Here is a 13,637-nt window from a genome sequence, read left to right as displayed (position 1 = left end):
GTTAATTCCAATCAAATGGAGCAGCATAACTAAAAGCCCCTTGTCCCATATTAGTACGGACTTTAGGGATGCTTAAAAGATAATAATCATCTAAGCGAAGCCCTTAATTCTTGCAAATTAAACCTAAACCAAAAGTAAACCTAAAATAATTTTATATATAAATAAGTACCAATTCTTAAGTCTACGGGATGCCAACGCTGGTGAAATGTCTTTCTAGCCATTCTAAACACTGTATGTCTATCCCTCATAGCCTTGTTTTCATCCACATTAAAATTCTACATGGCGTCTAACCTGACTGTGGTTTACTATTTGTCAAATCTAATGTTGATTCGAGATCATCACAATGTCCTCAGATAACTCCTACAAAAGCTTATTTCACTTCAGAAAAGCTTTTTTCTTTGCATGTCAATCAGGCCTGCGTGAAATGTCCCAGGGAGGAGACAGGAGGCTGCAATCGTACCCCTCTGTGTTCAGTCATCCTCCACGAATGTCTGCTTTCACTCTGTCTCAGGAGGGCTTCATTATGTGAACAGGCATTAGCAAATGCCCGCTGAGAGGTTTGCTCTCTGCACATCTAATAAGCACCTACAGGCGAACCAAAGTGGTGGAGGATCAAGGCTGAGGAAGGAAATGTGCTTTTTAAGAGTTTACGCGAGTGACGCTACATAAATATTTCATTGGGGATGGCGGTGTGACATGATGTACAGCTGTGTGAAGGCAAGGCGCTGTGCTTAAGGCAAAGACAGTGATTCATTGCACTCATAATTGCCTGAGCTGTTGTTGTAGATGGAGTCGAGGACTTGCCTGCGCTCTTCTCTCTGCTGACAGCGACGAATTGCAGCTACAGGTCCATTGCGTGTTTGGACAACAGTTTTAATATGCGATGTGGGAGAGAAGGTGTTTATGTTTGTTTTAACTTGTTTCGCTGTGTTTTTGTCATTCTCTCTCTGAATAAAATTAATACAAATTTGTTCCATTAGGCTCCTGATGGGAAAGAGGGTATGTCATGTGCTGGCTCAACGGTAAATAATAGCTTCTGGAAAACTTGCCAGAGATTTTCCTCAGTTTTTCTATAGAAGCACAATTAATGCATTACGGTCCATTCATTTAGTCTTTTAACAGTGTTAGGATATTATGTTGTACATTAAGGAAACTGTCAAAGCCAATGGTTTTGGATTGATGTCTTTCTTCCTCTTGTTTGACTGTGCACATTTATGTTAGCTAGTGGGAAAAAAGGAGGTTTTGGTGTTAAACACAACAAAAATGCTTGTTCACATGGTTATTTATCCAATTTAATGCCTGCTGTGCTGATACAAATGCATAATGGGCCATTAACAGAGCCCTGTTGCACACCGTCTACAAAAGAGCTCTACATCATCTCATCAGAATATTTTATTGTTTTCCTCTCAGTAATGTTCAATATAAAGCTGAAATGTATGTGCTAATGTCACTGAACATAAAAATAATGTTTTCAAACATTGAAGTCTTCCATTGGTCAAGAAGCAAATAGTCCTGCCCCAAATTTACAATATTGGTTAAGCCAGTATTGCCTGTGTCAGGAATTTCCCAAAAGCATTGTTAGTCAACTATGGAATGCAGGTTTCATTCTTAGCAACATATTTAAGCAATTCTGGTCTTCCCTTGAAAAATTTTTTTTTAATTAACACTCACAAACAAAATCACAAATTATGTGTAATTACTAACCACAAACTATGCTTCTAACTTCTATGTAAACTTAAAACTTTTAAATTAAAAGATAACAGAAGCAGTAGCATTTACAAATAACAGTGTATCTAAAAGTATGAGACAACAACAAACAATAAAAATACCATTAAGAGCCGTGGTTGCACAGGTTCTGCGTGATCTTCTTCACTAATATCCTCTGCGTCTTAATCGGGCTCAAATTGATAAGCAATATAGACAATGCCATTGTTCATAATACAACCAGAGCACATAATGCCGAGGTGAGGGGTTAGACATTTAGACGCACACAAGAGGTGGTTTAGCCAATCACAACACACTGGACTAGCTAACCAATCAGAGCCCATTACATATTTCTGAGGGGGGGGGGGGGGGGGGGCTCATAAAAGCAGGAAGTTATCAACACGTTTATAGAAGAAGGGACAGAGTGGTTTTGAATAATGGTAAATTATGTGAAAAAAATAATGTAAAAAGAAAAAAAATAGATTTTTTTAAACATGATTCCTTAGATTGAACCCCATAAAAACAATCCACAAACAAGTTAACCATTAAACAAACACTCAATTATCCCTATATTCTGGCATTAATTTGATCTTGAACTGATAAATTATCTATCCATCCATCCATCCATCCGTCTGTCTGTCTGTCTGTCTGTTTGTACACACAGTGCATACAGCACAAACAGTACATACATAGAATCAAGAATCAAGTAGAATCAAGAGGCACCCACATAGCAAACGGACTTAGCCCACATGTGGCCTGAAGGTGGCACTGCTGGCCTCCTGTCGGCAATGGCATGTACCCTTTAAGCCAGAGCTGGGCCATGTGTGGCAATGACGGCACGGCGGGGATCCAGCAAACAACTTGAGGGCCGATTGTTGATGGGAGAAGTCTGGCCCAGATCAGTCCAGTGATATGTGGCCCAAATCAGGCTAAGATCTGGCAGCATATTATGTGACCCATGATAAACAAGATAAATACAATATTGCATGATAATGGTTAAATGGACACATACATTTTGATGAAGTGTAGTATTTTTAAAATGTAGTCTTTGAAATGGCAAGTCGAAACAGAATGAAACATATCATTTAAAAATTAAGCAAATCACTCAAGTGCTTTAAACTGCACTTAATTATAATTTTGTATATTGTTATTCTTGGCACAAATAAGCTTAGAATCCTTATGAAAAGAAAGAGTAAGAGAGAGAGTATTTAACCATTATCATGTAATATTTATTTGGTTTACTATTGGACACATACTGATCTATAATAGAGTGTGGGGGCACATCATTTTTATTAGTATTCTGTCAAGCACAAGCATTAAATAAAATGATTATGAAAGTATTTTATTTTTATTTAAATCCTATATCCATTTATACTTGGTGTGAGGAACAGATCCAAATTCAAACCACATTCATTCGCGATATGCATCTCCTTCCTCTGTAGCTATAGTAACTATTTAAAAATGTGCCGTTAAGAAGTTTTACAATGAGTTTTACGGCAGTGATATCAAACGCTGATTGGCTCTCGTTGGTTTCGTCCAGGGGGCAAGGAACTCAACCGGAAGTTGAAGTCGGGTGGGGGCTGCCATCTTTTAGCAGAACTTCACTTGTGTTAGCATTCCCATTGACTCCCATTCATTTTGGCGTCACTTTGACAGCGAATAACTTTACATCTGAGGCGTTTAAAGACTCCGTTTGTCCATTATTTATTTCTAAAGATACACGACAATCTATAAAGGGCTCCATTACCTTCTATGTTACATTATGGCCCCGTATAAACAGTTTTTGTAAAAAATAGGCTAACGATTGCGTCAGAGCCACTCGTCTCTCTGTCGCATTACCGTACAGACAGGAGGAGAAGCTCGCAGGTAATTAACTTAATATGGCGTACTGGCGTTACATTTTAAAATACTATACAAAATAATTAATCAGAATACTTACTCCTGCTCACTCACGCCAAAGAACTCCTCGCTCAAGCTCGCCATCTCTGCAAGATTAACGATGGCAGTTTGCACGCATAGCCACTTAGAAGATTTACATCTGTCAGACAGGTTGCTGACTTTGTCAAGTTTCGTTTGAGTCTGCACGTCAGAAACGGAATTTCTAAAAAACTCTAAAAATGGGCTTCACTTGTCTCAATTGAGTTCCAATGGGGTCGCTGTGTCCATTTCTTTTACTGTCTATGGTTTCGTCAGAGATTGCGACTTGGGTTTCCGGTGATTCGTGTTTTGAATAAGAAATGCGCGCCTTGAGGGAGTGGATCGGGATAGTATTTTTAGCATTTAACAAATTATATTATGCCCTGCTCCTCACACTACTATTATATTCTGCCAGAGTGGATTGCAACTGCAATGCATCTTCATTTGGACTACTGTGGTACTGCTTTTTGTCACATCTGCAATAAATTATTAGGATTAAGTTACATGTGTCTATCTGTTACGTTTCTCTTATAGACTGTATACTTTATACGCTCACTCTTTATTGGTTGATTTGTTCTTTAAAAAAATAATTAGTGAAGTGAAGTGAAGTGAAGTGACATTCAGCCAAGTATGGTGACCCATACTCAGAATTTGTGCTCTGCATTTAACCCATCCGAAATGCACACACACAGAGCAGTGAACACACACACACACTGTGAGCACACACCCGGAGCAGTGGGCAGCCATTTATGCTGCGGCGCCCAGGGAGCAGTTGGGGGTTAGATGCCTTGCTCAAGGGCACCTAAGTCGTGGTATTGAAGGTGGAGAGAGAGCTGTTCATGCACTCCCCCCACCCACAATTCCGTCCGGCCCGAGACTAGAACCCACAACCCTTTGATTGGGAGTCCAACCCTCTAACCATTAGGCCACGACTTCCCCCAAACCTTAGAAAAACCAATGCAATATGTTACGATGTGTGGATTTTAAGTCTGACTTTCTATTCAGTTTAATGTACTTTATTGGCATAGTTTGTTGTCTGCATTAAGGCATGTCACAAAATGAATAATTGCGATCATAGTAATATACAAGGTTATAATATGAAATATTAAAATTCCCAGACAGCAATATAGTGTTGGCCCAGATCCGGCCCACATCTGGCCCGCGTGAAATTCATTCGGACCGGATCTGGGGTTGGGTCGGGGCTATATAAGGCTCAGGTGTGGCTCAGATTTGTGGATTCTGGATTCTGGAAGGCTGAGAATTGGAACCACTAATAAAACCTGTTATGGCCCATGTATGGCCCGAGTCCTTAATACACTTCTGGTCCGTCATTCTTTGCGGTACTTGGGCTGAGGGAAAAGTCATTGTGTTGCCCGGGTATATGCCAGAAGACATTTGCTATGTGGGCAGTTGTTGACATATAGCCTAGTACAGTAAGAGTATAGAGATTAAAAAAGCATTGTGGATAGCATTGGGCAATTTGTTTCTTTTTTTTCCGACCTATTATTACTGATAGACAATGGTATTGGCTACTTGATGTTGGTGTGTTTGCTAAATATAAAACATAAAACAAACGTTTGACTGTGAGTGACAGAAAAAAATGATGAAGAGGAAGAAGGCTGCAGCGTTGCCAAGATACATAGGTGGGAGAGCTTAAGCGATGACTGTTACCGCAGTACTGATGATGTAATCAATTGCAATGGACACCCAGACTGAAACACTAACAGCTCTCCTTCTGTACTTTTCTCTCTGCACAGACTGTCTACAAACACTGGCTTTGTGCCCAGTTCTTCCACACCACACAGATGCACTGCAGCAACAGGATCCCCTGCAGGAAGTACTGCCTGGAGGTCCAGAAGAGGTGTCCCTTCATATTGCCTGACAATGATGAGCTCATCTATGGAGGAAGCCCCAGTTTTATATGCACAGGTGGGCACTTTGACCTTTAGCCAAGCAAACTAATCACCAGTGGTTCCTCTTCTTGAGAGGACTGAATCATTAGCTGTGACCGAAACCAATGGCAACTGCTCCACTGCCTAGCCAGTTAATAAATTAAACAGATTTTTTTTTTTTATGTTATGAATTATTTCTAAAAGGTTTTACTTTACTTTATAGATCATTTTCAAAACCAAGTCCAAGTTTTTTTTTTTTTTTTTTTTAATGCATATAGTATATTTTATATTTTTATATACTGCAAACCAGTGTTGTTTAATATCACTGATATATCATTATAATTTTTGTTAATTTCAGTTTTAGTTGTTTGAATACTTCAACTTAAACTAAACAAAAAGGAGAAATGTTGCCTTGGCTTTTTTTTTTTTTTTTTTTATGGTTTATTTATCCATTAAGTTATTCATTAAATTCTATTATATTAAATACTAACAATATATATATATTATATAAACTAAGATTATTTTTCAGTAACAACTGAGTAATAAATTTAAGGGGGAAGACAATATTACTAAAAAAGATAATATTACATTTTTAAACTTCTACAGAGTTGTGGGATGTGATAGACAGAGAATGATGTAACAAAATGAAGGCATCACAGTAGACAGGATGTTATGTAAACATTGGATTTGGACCATTTATTTCCAGAGCAGGCAGCATTTTCTGTTATTATTGATGATTTGTTTCTTCTTTTTTTTCACACTTGGTCTCTGTTGCCTCCTTATGGCTGAAAGAGGAAGTACAATCCCTCCCCTCTTCTTTCTGCTTTTGAACTTTCATTGGATGAATGAGCATGATCATATCCTATTTGCACAAAATTTGAGTTGACTCATTGGATTAATAAATACTTTACAGTTAAATTATCTTCCATTTGAATAATTATGCCGATCATGAGTATGAATACAAAGAGCATGAAATAGGCTTTCTCTGATCTGCATGTTAAGAATAGGGCTGGTGTACTCAAATGCCCTGAACAGTGTTTGTCAGGATATGCTCCTCTCCTAATCTCAGAGGGTGCATGCTGAGTGGTGCATGTGAATGAGTGCTTTGGCCTCCCAATGGCCTGCAGGCTTGTGCTATAATGAGACAGACTGATGATAAATGGGGAATTGAGAGCATAAGAGCACAGACTGGCTGAGTGGTCACACAGTAATTACCTGCCCTTTAATTGCTTTAAGTATCCCCACTTAACACAGACTGGTCTCGCAGCACTAAACTTTACATGACCATATGCCTCCATCATCATCACCACATGACCATAAACACCTGTCATCAATGATTTATGTGTGGTAAGGTCAAGTGGAAAAGTAACTTATATATTTGACCATATCCGTCCATCCATCTTTATCTTTTACCAAAAATACTGAACTACTAATTGAAGGGATGGTTCACCACTTGTCATTATCAACTCATCCTCAAGTCTTTTCAAACCTGTATGAGTTTCTTTATCTTTTGAACATAAAAAAAATGAATTCGATTGGAAGTCAATGGAAGCTGAAGATGTTTGGTTACAAACATTCAGAATCTTGCTTTATGTTACACAGAAGGATGAAAGTCAAATGGGTTTTGAACGACATGATGGCTGAATTTTAAATTTGAGTTCCCTTAATATCAGTCGACAAAGTTAGCACTAACATGCAGAATCATGAGAGAGTAATCAAAAAACATAAGCAATAATATCATAGAGGAGACCCCTGCATGATTGTGTCAAGATCAATAAGTCTCTTAAAATATCAGATAATTTGACCTTTCTATGACAAAACAAGTTATGTTCAGGCTGTAAAATGTCATGTGGTGCAACTAACGTGATATTATATTTAAGAGAAGCCCCGCAGACCCTCACGACTGTGTCTCATAAAATTTCAGACAACTTGACCTTTTTTATGACAAGATAAGGTTAGATCAGAATATAAAACGCCATGTCGTGAGACCTCAAACGCTTAATAATATGTGTACATTCATAATTCATGAAAACACTTTTTAACTTGAAAATTTGATAATTTTTTTTTTTTTGCAAAAACACACACTAATATGTGAACACCCAAAATTAGTAATTCATGATTTGAGAAAATGTGTAAAAAGAAAAAGAAAGAAAGAACAGGAACAAAATTTATTGTTCAAAAAATATGTGTGTGTGTATATATATATATATATATATATATATATATATATATATATAATAGCGATTTGTGAAGAATACATTTAAGAATAATTTAAAAAATATATTTCTTAACTCAATCGTTAATATGTTTACACTCACAATTAAGAATTCATGACTTCTGAAAATCATTTATTATATATTATTATAAAAAATATATTTTTTAAGATGTGTCCACTCACAATTGATAATTCATGATCCATAAAGAAGAATTACCTTGAAAAAGATTGTAATTTTTTCCTAAAAATTCATGATATGGTTTTTTTTTTCAAATAAAATGCTAAAATAGATTTAAACCCTCGATGGTCACACCACTTCACATTATTCATCAATCAAATTAACAAATAAAGAAATAATCCAAACCATAAACAAAGCAACATGAACAAAAATACATTTTTCAAGTATTCGATTTTGAAACGTTTTTTTTTTTTTTACTTAATGGTCAACATATGTTAACCTTGTGTCTTTTGCCGGCCCAGGGCTCCAAGAGGACAATCCCTCAGACGCAGAGACAGAGTGCTGCGATGTCCGATGGGACAGCAAGGCAGACAACAGCTCCAAAGGCACTCTCAAAAGAACTCACCCGTCGTGTCAGCACGGGACATCCCTGACCTCGTCAGCGGCCTCTAGACTGTGCAACAGCAGACTCAAACTCTGCCTGCTGGTCCTCGTCCTCCTTCATACTGTTGCCACTCTCACAGCATCCCACAATCCCACCGGGTTCAACCTCACCTCCAGCTCCTCCAACGAGGAATGACGGATTAGCCACTCGGTTACAGTGACGTGACGGAGCGTGGGTAACTTGCTGGGACCTCTGGTACAGAGACTGTGGACATGCAATCAAATCCAACCAAGCAAACCGACAAAGCTAAACAAACACTGGACGAATCCAATCAAGCAACAAGAACAAGGGACAACACCGTAGCCTTTGTTGAAAGAGGCTTCTAGGGGGCGGAGCTCTCTCGCACCATGTTTTTTACACTGTGTCTATGGTTTGGATTTCTGTTGCACTAGATGACTACAGGATCTAATTCCGTTTCGTTTTCGTTTCATTTGAGTCTTTGTGCAGGAAGGATTGGAAGAGATGGATGAGTTAAATGTACAGTATCCAAGTGAATATTCAAGACTGAGCGCGTGTCTATGTGAGCGAATGGACGGGTGCGTGTGCATGTGTGCCTGTGCTTGCATCCGTGTGTCCACTTAGATGTTCTTCTCGTTTCTCTTCGTAATCACAAACTCTCTGAATGCTGCTCTGTTCATTACGAGGGTTTCTATTGCAGTTTATCCACTTTCAAATCTGCCTAGACAAATACCAAGACACCCAACTCAGATTCTCCCGTTAAGATCCTGTAACCTCTTTAAAGTAGCCTTATATTTCTGTTGTTGGTATGAGGTCAGGTCAGTACCTTTGGGGTCTGGCTACATTCATGTCGCTTATTTGCTTAAGCGCTCGACTGAAAGGTCTAGGTATCCAGACTTCTGTTTGTTCCCTCAATCTGCAAAAAGATGTCCACAAAACAGTTTTTAACACTATTAGTGTTTTATATATTATGGTATTATAAGGTATTATATTCTCTACCCTATATTCTGTAATTGCATGTTAGAGCCAGAGTCTCGCTAAAGTTTTAAAGAAATAAACCCAAACGATCTGAAAACAAGAGGAGCTTGTACTCCGAGTACCATCCAAAGTGCTATTTGGCAGCATGAACCCAGCCAATCAGAGCTCTCGAGACAAATTACCCCAAACGCAGAGAGGATCCATCATTCTTTATTATAGTAAAGGGCTTACCCATCATCCACACGCATTCAAACACTGAGATTCACATTGCATGAATAACTCAGCGAGAATAATGTTCATTTGTTGCAAACCTTGAGATAGTCATGCCAACAGGAAGCTGAGGAGCTCAATCTCGAGGCTCCGGATAGAAGAACGGAGGCCCGTCTCAGGTGGCTGGGCTGAGGAATCTGGTTCTTTGTGTGGAGGAGAGGCTAAGTTAAGGGCTGATATATTACTTTGTTTTGTTTTTTTTTCTTTCTTCTTTTCTACAGGTATGCTCTAATGAGGATGTGTCACTGTGACACAAACACAAAACGAAGCCTTGAGTTTATCGAAGTTCTCTAGACAGCCTCAGTGTGAACCTGTTGAAATAGCAGGCCTCACCCCTGTGTTTCCATCTCATTGGATGACTAACAGTCGTTAATGTTAGATACACATTCATATGTCATATATCAGTCACAGCTAGCTTTAAGGCTAAGTATGCTAACTAAAATGAAACACAAAGTGTTTTGCAGCCATATTTCAATTGTGCAAAAGCAGGCTGACATAATGCATGCCATAGGAATAAAATGGTGCAATCTCATTTCATACCATTTTATTCCCTCCCTGTACATTTCTGTAGATTGTCTGCCATTGATGTGTAGTCACATTTGTACGGTGACATTCTGTGTAGTCAGTTAGCCCAATCTGGAATTCCGCATGAAGGGAAACTTTTTTTTTTTCATGCAAAATTTGCATCTGAATCAGGTTTGGTCAAATTTGAGTGTAAATCTGTAGTGAATTTTGCATCGTGTTCAGATTACTTAAACTTTGAATGTTCAAACTAATTGCGAATTTCACATCGGATTCAACTTTGAACATGCAAATTCATCGCATTTACCAACATTAAGCTGCTTGGTTTGGAAATGTTTTGCTAATGTTACCACGCCTTTAGTCTACACTTAAAAAAGCTGATTTTCTCTTATGTATTACCATCACATGCAGTACCATTAAACACTGAATACTGACTCTGAGGCAAATTTAATAACTTGGATTTTAAGAGAACAAATCAATCCTTTTGCCCTTTTGCTGTTTAAACTACCATTAGCGGTGACTTTTTTTATGCGTCAGAAGCACAAAGTGATTTTTTTTCTGAAATAGACTGCTAATGCAGTTCAGTTCAGCTGATAAAAAAAAGCATTTAACCTGAACGGTCAAATGCTGGGAAAGAAGCTCCTTTTATTCCACTGTTTTAAAATTTCAGGATTTTCCACTAAATGTACTCAAACCACTAATTTTTGGCTGTTTGTGGAATTGGGCAAGCTGAGTTTTATCAAACATATCTGATTATAATGACTTTTAATATCCTTACCCATACAGTTCTGACTTTAGGCCCATCTTTTCATTCCTCCTATCTCCTATTAATACATTACTCTGTTTCATATCAAACCAGAAATACCATAATTAGTAGTATATGTACACAGTGCTATGCCACGCTTATGATGACAGCTTGACCAGGAAATCCTGACCATAATGACAAGGCACAACTGACCTATTTGATATGTGTAAGGGCAGTCCGGCTTGCTCTGCTGAGAACTTTCCTAATGAATAATTAGAGAAAAGCACTGATAGATACAGTATACCCTCTCGAGAGCTTATTAGTTAGTTTATAACCCTGGACATTCAGCTCGGACCACCTGCTCTGGAACAGAAATGATTCCCTCGGTTCATCTCCAAACAAAACTAATTCTGCCTCTCCAGCTGGGCCTGACGGTGAAGGAAGAGATAGTCAGAGAGAGGTGGGCTAATGACAGTGGCGTAGCACTATTATTCATTTGCTTTGAAGTTCTGGATGTTTGTTATAGCAAGACAAGCATGCACACACACCTTAATACACACACATACATGCTTGTTCACTCTGGAGTCCTTTGTATATACAGTATACTTGGCCGATGCTCTACAAGTCAGGAAGGATTCGAGTTCCGTCAGTTGCGACACTTATGTCAATATAATAATTTGGTTTGCCTCGTAAATATTTGGTCGAATGCAACATGTTGAATCGGTCACCAAACGTATTTCAGACAACACCATTCACAGCAAAGTGTTGACTAAAACATATTCTTAAACAGAGAGCGGCGTCGTTGTTGCTCTGATTTGTCAGGTTTCGAACATGTTTCTCTGTGTTTGTTGGGATTCAATCACCATACAGTTTGTCTGAGTGACCAACGAGATTGAATGTAACAGATGCCTGCTAATATCACTAAACACCACCAAACCTACTATAAGATGTATTTTATGCTTGCACATGTTTTATGGTCATTTCCAAATTGTGTAAGTAGTATTCCACACTGCGTAATCACTTAGCAAGCAGAAATACTTTCTATTCTGAATCCTGTGGACCTATGCAGCCCTCGACCTCAGTTGTTTTTTCTGTTGTAAATACGTTAGGAGAATGCTAAACAATGTGTGTCTCTGTTTGATTTGGAGGTTTCCTTGTGTTCTGAGTTGGTGTCCTTTTTTAAATCCTCTTTTGTAAGTGTCAGAGATCATTGGGTGGTTTGTGCTGAGATGGATACTGAGAGCGGAGTGGTTTCATCACATGAACTGTCCTCTTGGTCACAACCTCGGCGCCTGCAGGCTGTGATGCTGTGTGTGATGGTATGTGCAAAGCAATGACTTTAAGAAAAAAGATAAAGGTTTAAAGGCATATAGAGATAATATTATGACTATGACTATACTGAAAAAAAAAATTATATACTACCGGTATATTGTAATATTATAGATGATTTAGTTCAGTAACCTATTTAATTTTTTTACAAGCAACTTTGATGAAATAATTTATAAAACAATCTCACAAGTTACGATCTTTTCGAAGGTATGATTATACTGCTAAAATGATTAAAGTTGTGTTCTGATGAAATAACAAATATCGTCTGTTCATTTGTGTCTGGATGTTCCTTTATTTGGGGTGTGTTGTCAATCAGATAAATTGTCTTTTAAGGTCAAAAGAGGTTACAAACCATTGTTTTGTGTGAAATTTTGGTTTTGGGCATCATACGTAGCTGTATGTAAAATAATAACTATTTAAAACAACTGTATTTTGACATAATATAATGGAAGAATTTATATATAACACATCACTGAGTTCAAAATATAAATTTTTTTACACCACATACACATTTTTCTTCCGCAAAATAAGAATGAATATATTTTATTATTATTATTATGTTTTAGTTTAATGACAAAAAGAAGAATTAAAAATTTACAATTTAGTCTACAATCTGTAAAAAGATTAAATTAAGATAAGACATACAACAGTGTTTTCAGAATCGTTAATACATGTGAAAATTGGCTGAGAATTGAGCAAATAGTGACTCAGAGGAAAATATGAATCGTGTTCATGGCAGTTTTCTTGTGTAGAAGAGATAATACAATAATTCTTCAGTGAGGTACAGTATGCATGTTTATCTGTCTGAAGTGACCTATTAGTTAAACAGGTTTGCAGGTTAAACCTGATCAACCGGACTGACGCACCTGAGCGTTAACAGAAGTAACAAAGAGGAGTCATGATGAAGGGACAAAAGTAAAGCCAACAGTTCTACAAGCTGAAACAGAAGTGGACCTCACAGGTTACACCTTTTTGAATGTAGATTTGCCCTAAAATTATTAATACAAATATCCAAGACTGGGCAGTTTTGAAAAGACTTACTGTAACACAATAAATGATGTTCTTCAATGCAGTAGCAATTAAGTGAATCAGTGTCTTGGTTTATCTTTAAATGAACTGGGCATTCATGAAAAGCTTATGTTAAACTTTTGCGCTATATCAGAGTTCACGGACTTGTGTTATTTGTGTATTCAAATTATCACTTTGACTACTATTTCATTGTGATTGTGCATGAGGAAAAATAAACATGCAAATTTTGAAAGATCAAATGAAAAATCATTGAATGCAAATGCATTTAAAAAATATATATATTCTGTATATTTTAAAGGCTATCTATTATTATAGTTTAAAATAAAAATTAAAATTAAAGTGAGTAACCAGCTGAAATACATATAAGGAAATGAATTTTATTTTCCTTTTTGAACATGCATAAATATAATCGATCTTTTATATTTATGGGGTGGGGAGGGCAATAGCACAGTAAC

The 13,637-nt window shown here is 37.4% G+C and overlaps 1 protein-coding gene across 1 annotated transcript in view; it reads left to right on the top strand.

Annotated features, from left to right (window-relative positions):
* Positions 1-12,396, top strand: part of LOC127964306 (NALCN channel auxiliary factor 1) — a 123,122-nt gene extending 110,726 nt beyond the window's left edge. Inside the window, exons 2-3 of the mRNA XM_052564439.1 lie at positions 5,379-5,550; positions 8,209-12,396. Of these exons, the coding sequence (XP_052420399.1) occupies positions 5,379-5,550; positions 8,209-8,486 (450 nt within the window). The 3' untranslated portion in view covers positions 8,487-12,396. The remainder of the gene's footprint in view (positions 1-5,378; positions 5,551-8,208) is intronic.
* Positions 12,397-13,637: the final 1,241 nt, after the last annotated feature.

This window comes from Carassius gibelio, chromosome B9, assembly GCF_023724105.1.
Source record: "Carassius gibelio isolate Cgi1373 ecotype wild population from Czech Republic chromosome B9, carGib1.2-hapl.c, whole genome shotgun sequence".
NCBI lineage: Eukaryota > Metazoa > Chordata > Actinopteri > Cypriniformes > Cyprinidae > Carassius > Carassius gibelio.
Note: the sequence above shows the minus strand (reverse complement) of the source record. Positions and strands in the feature narration are given on the sequence as shown.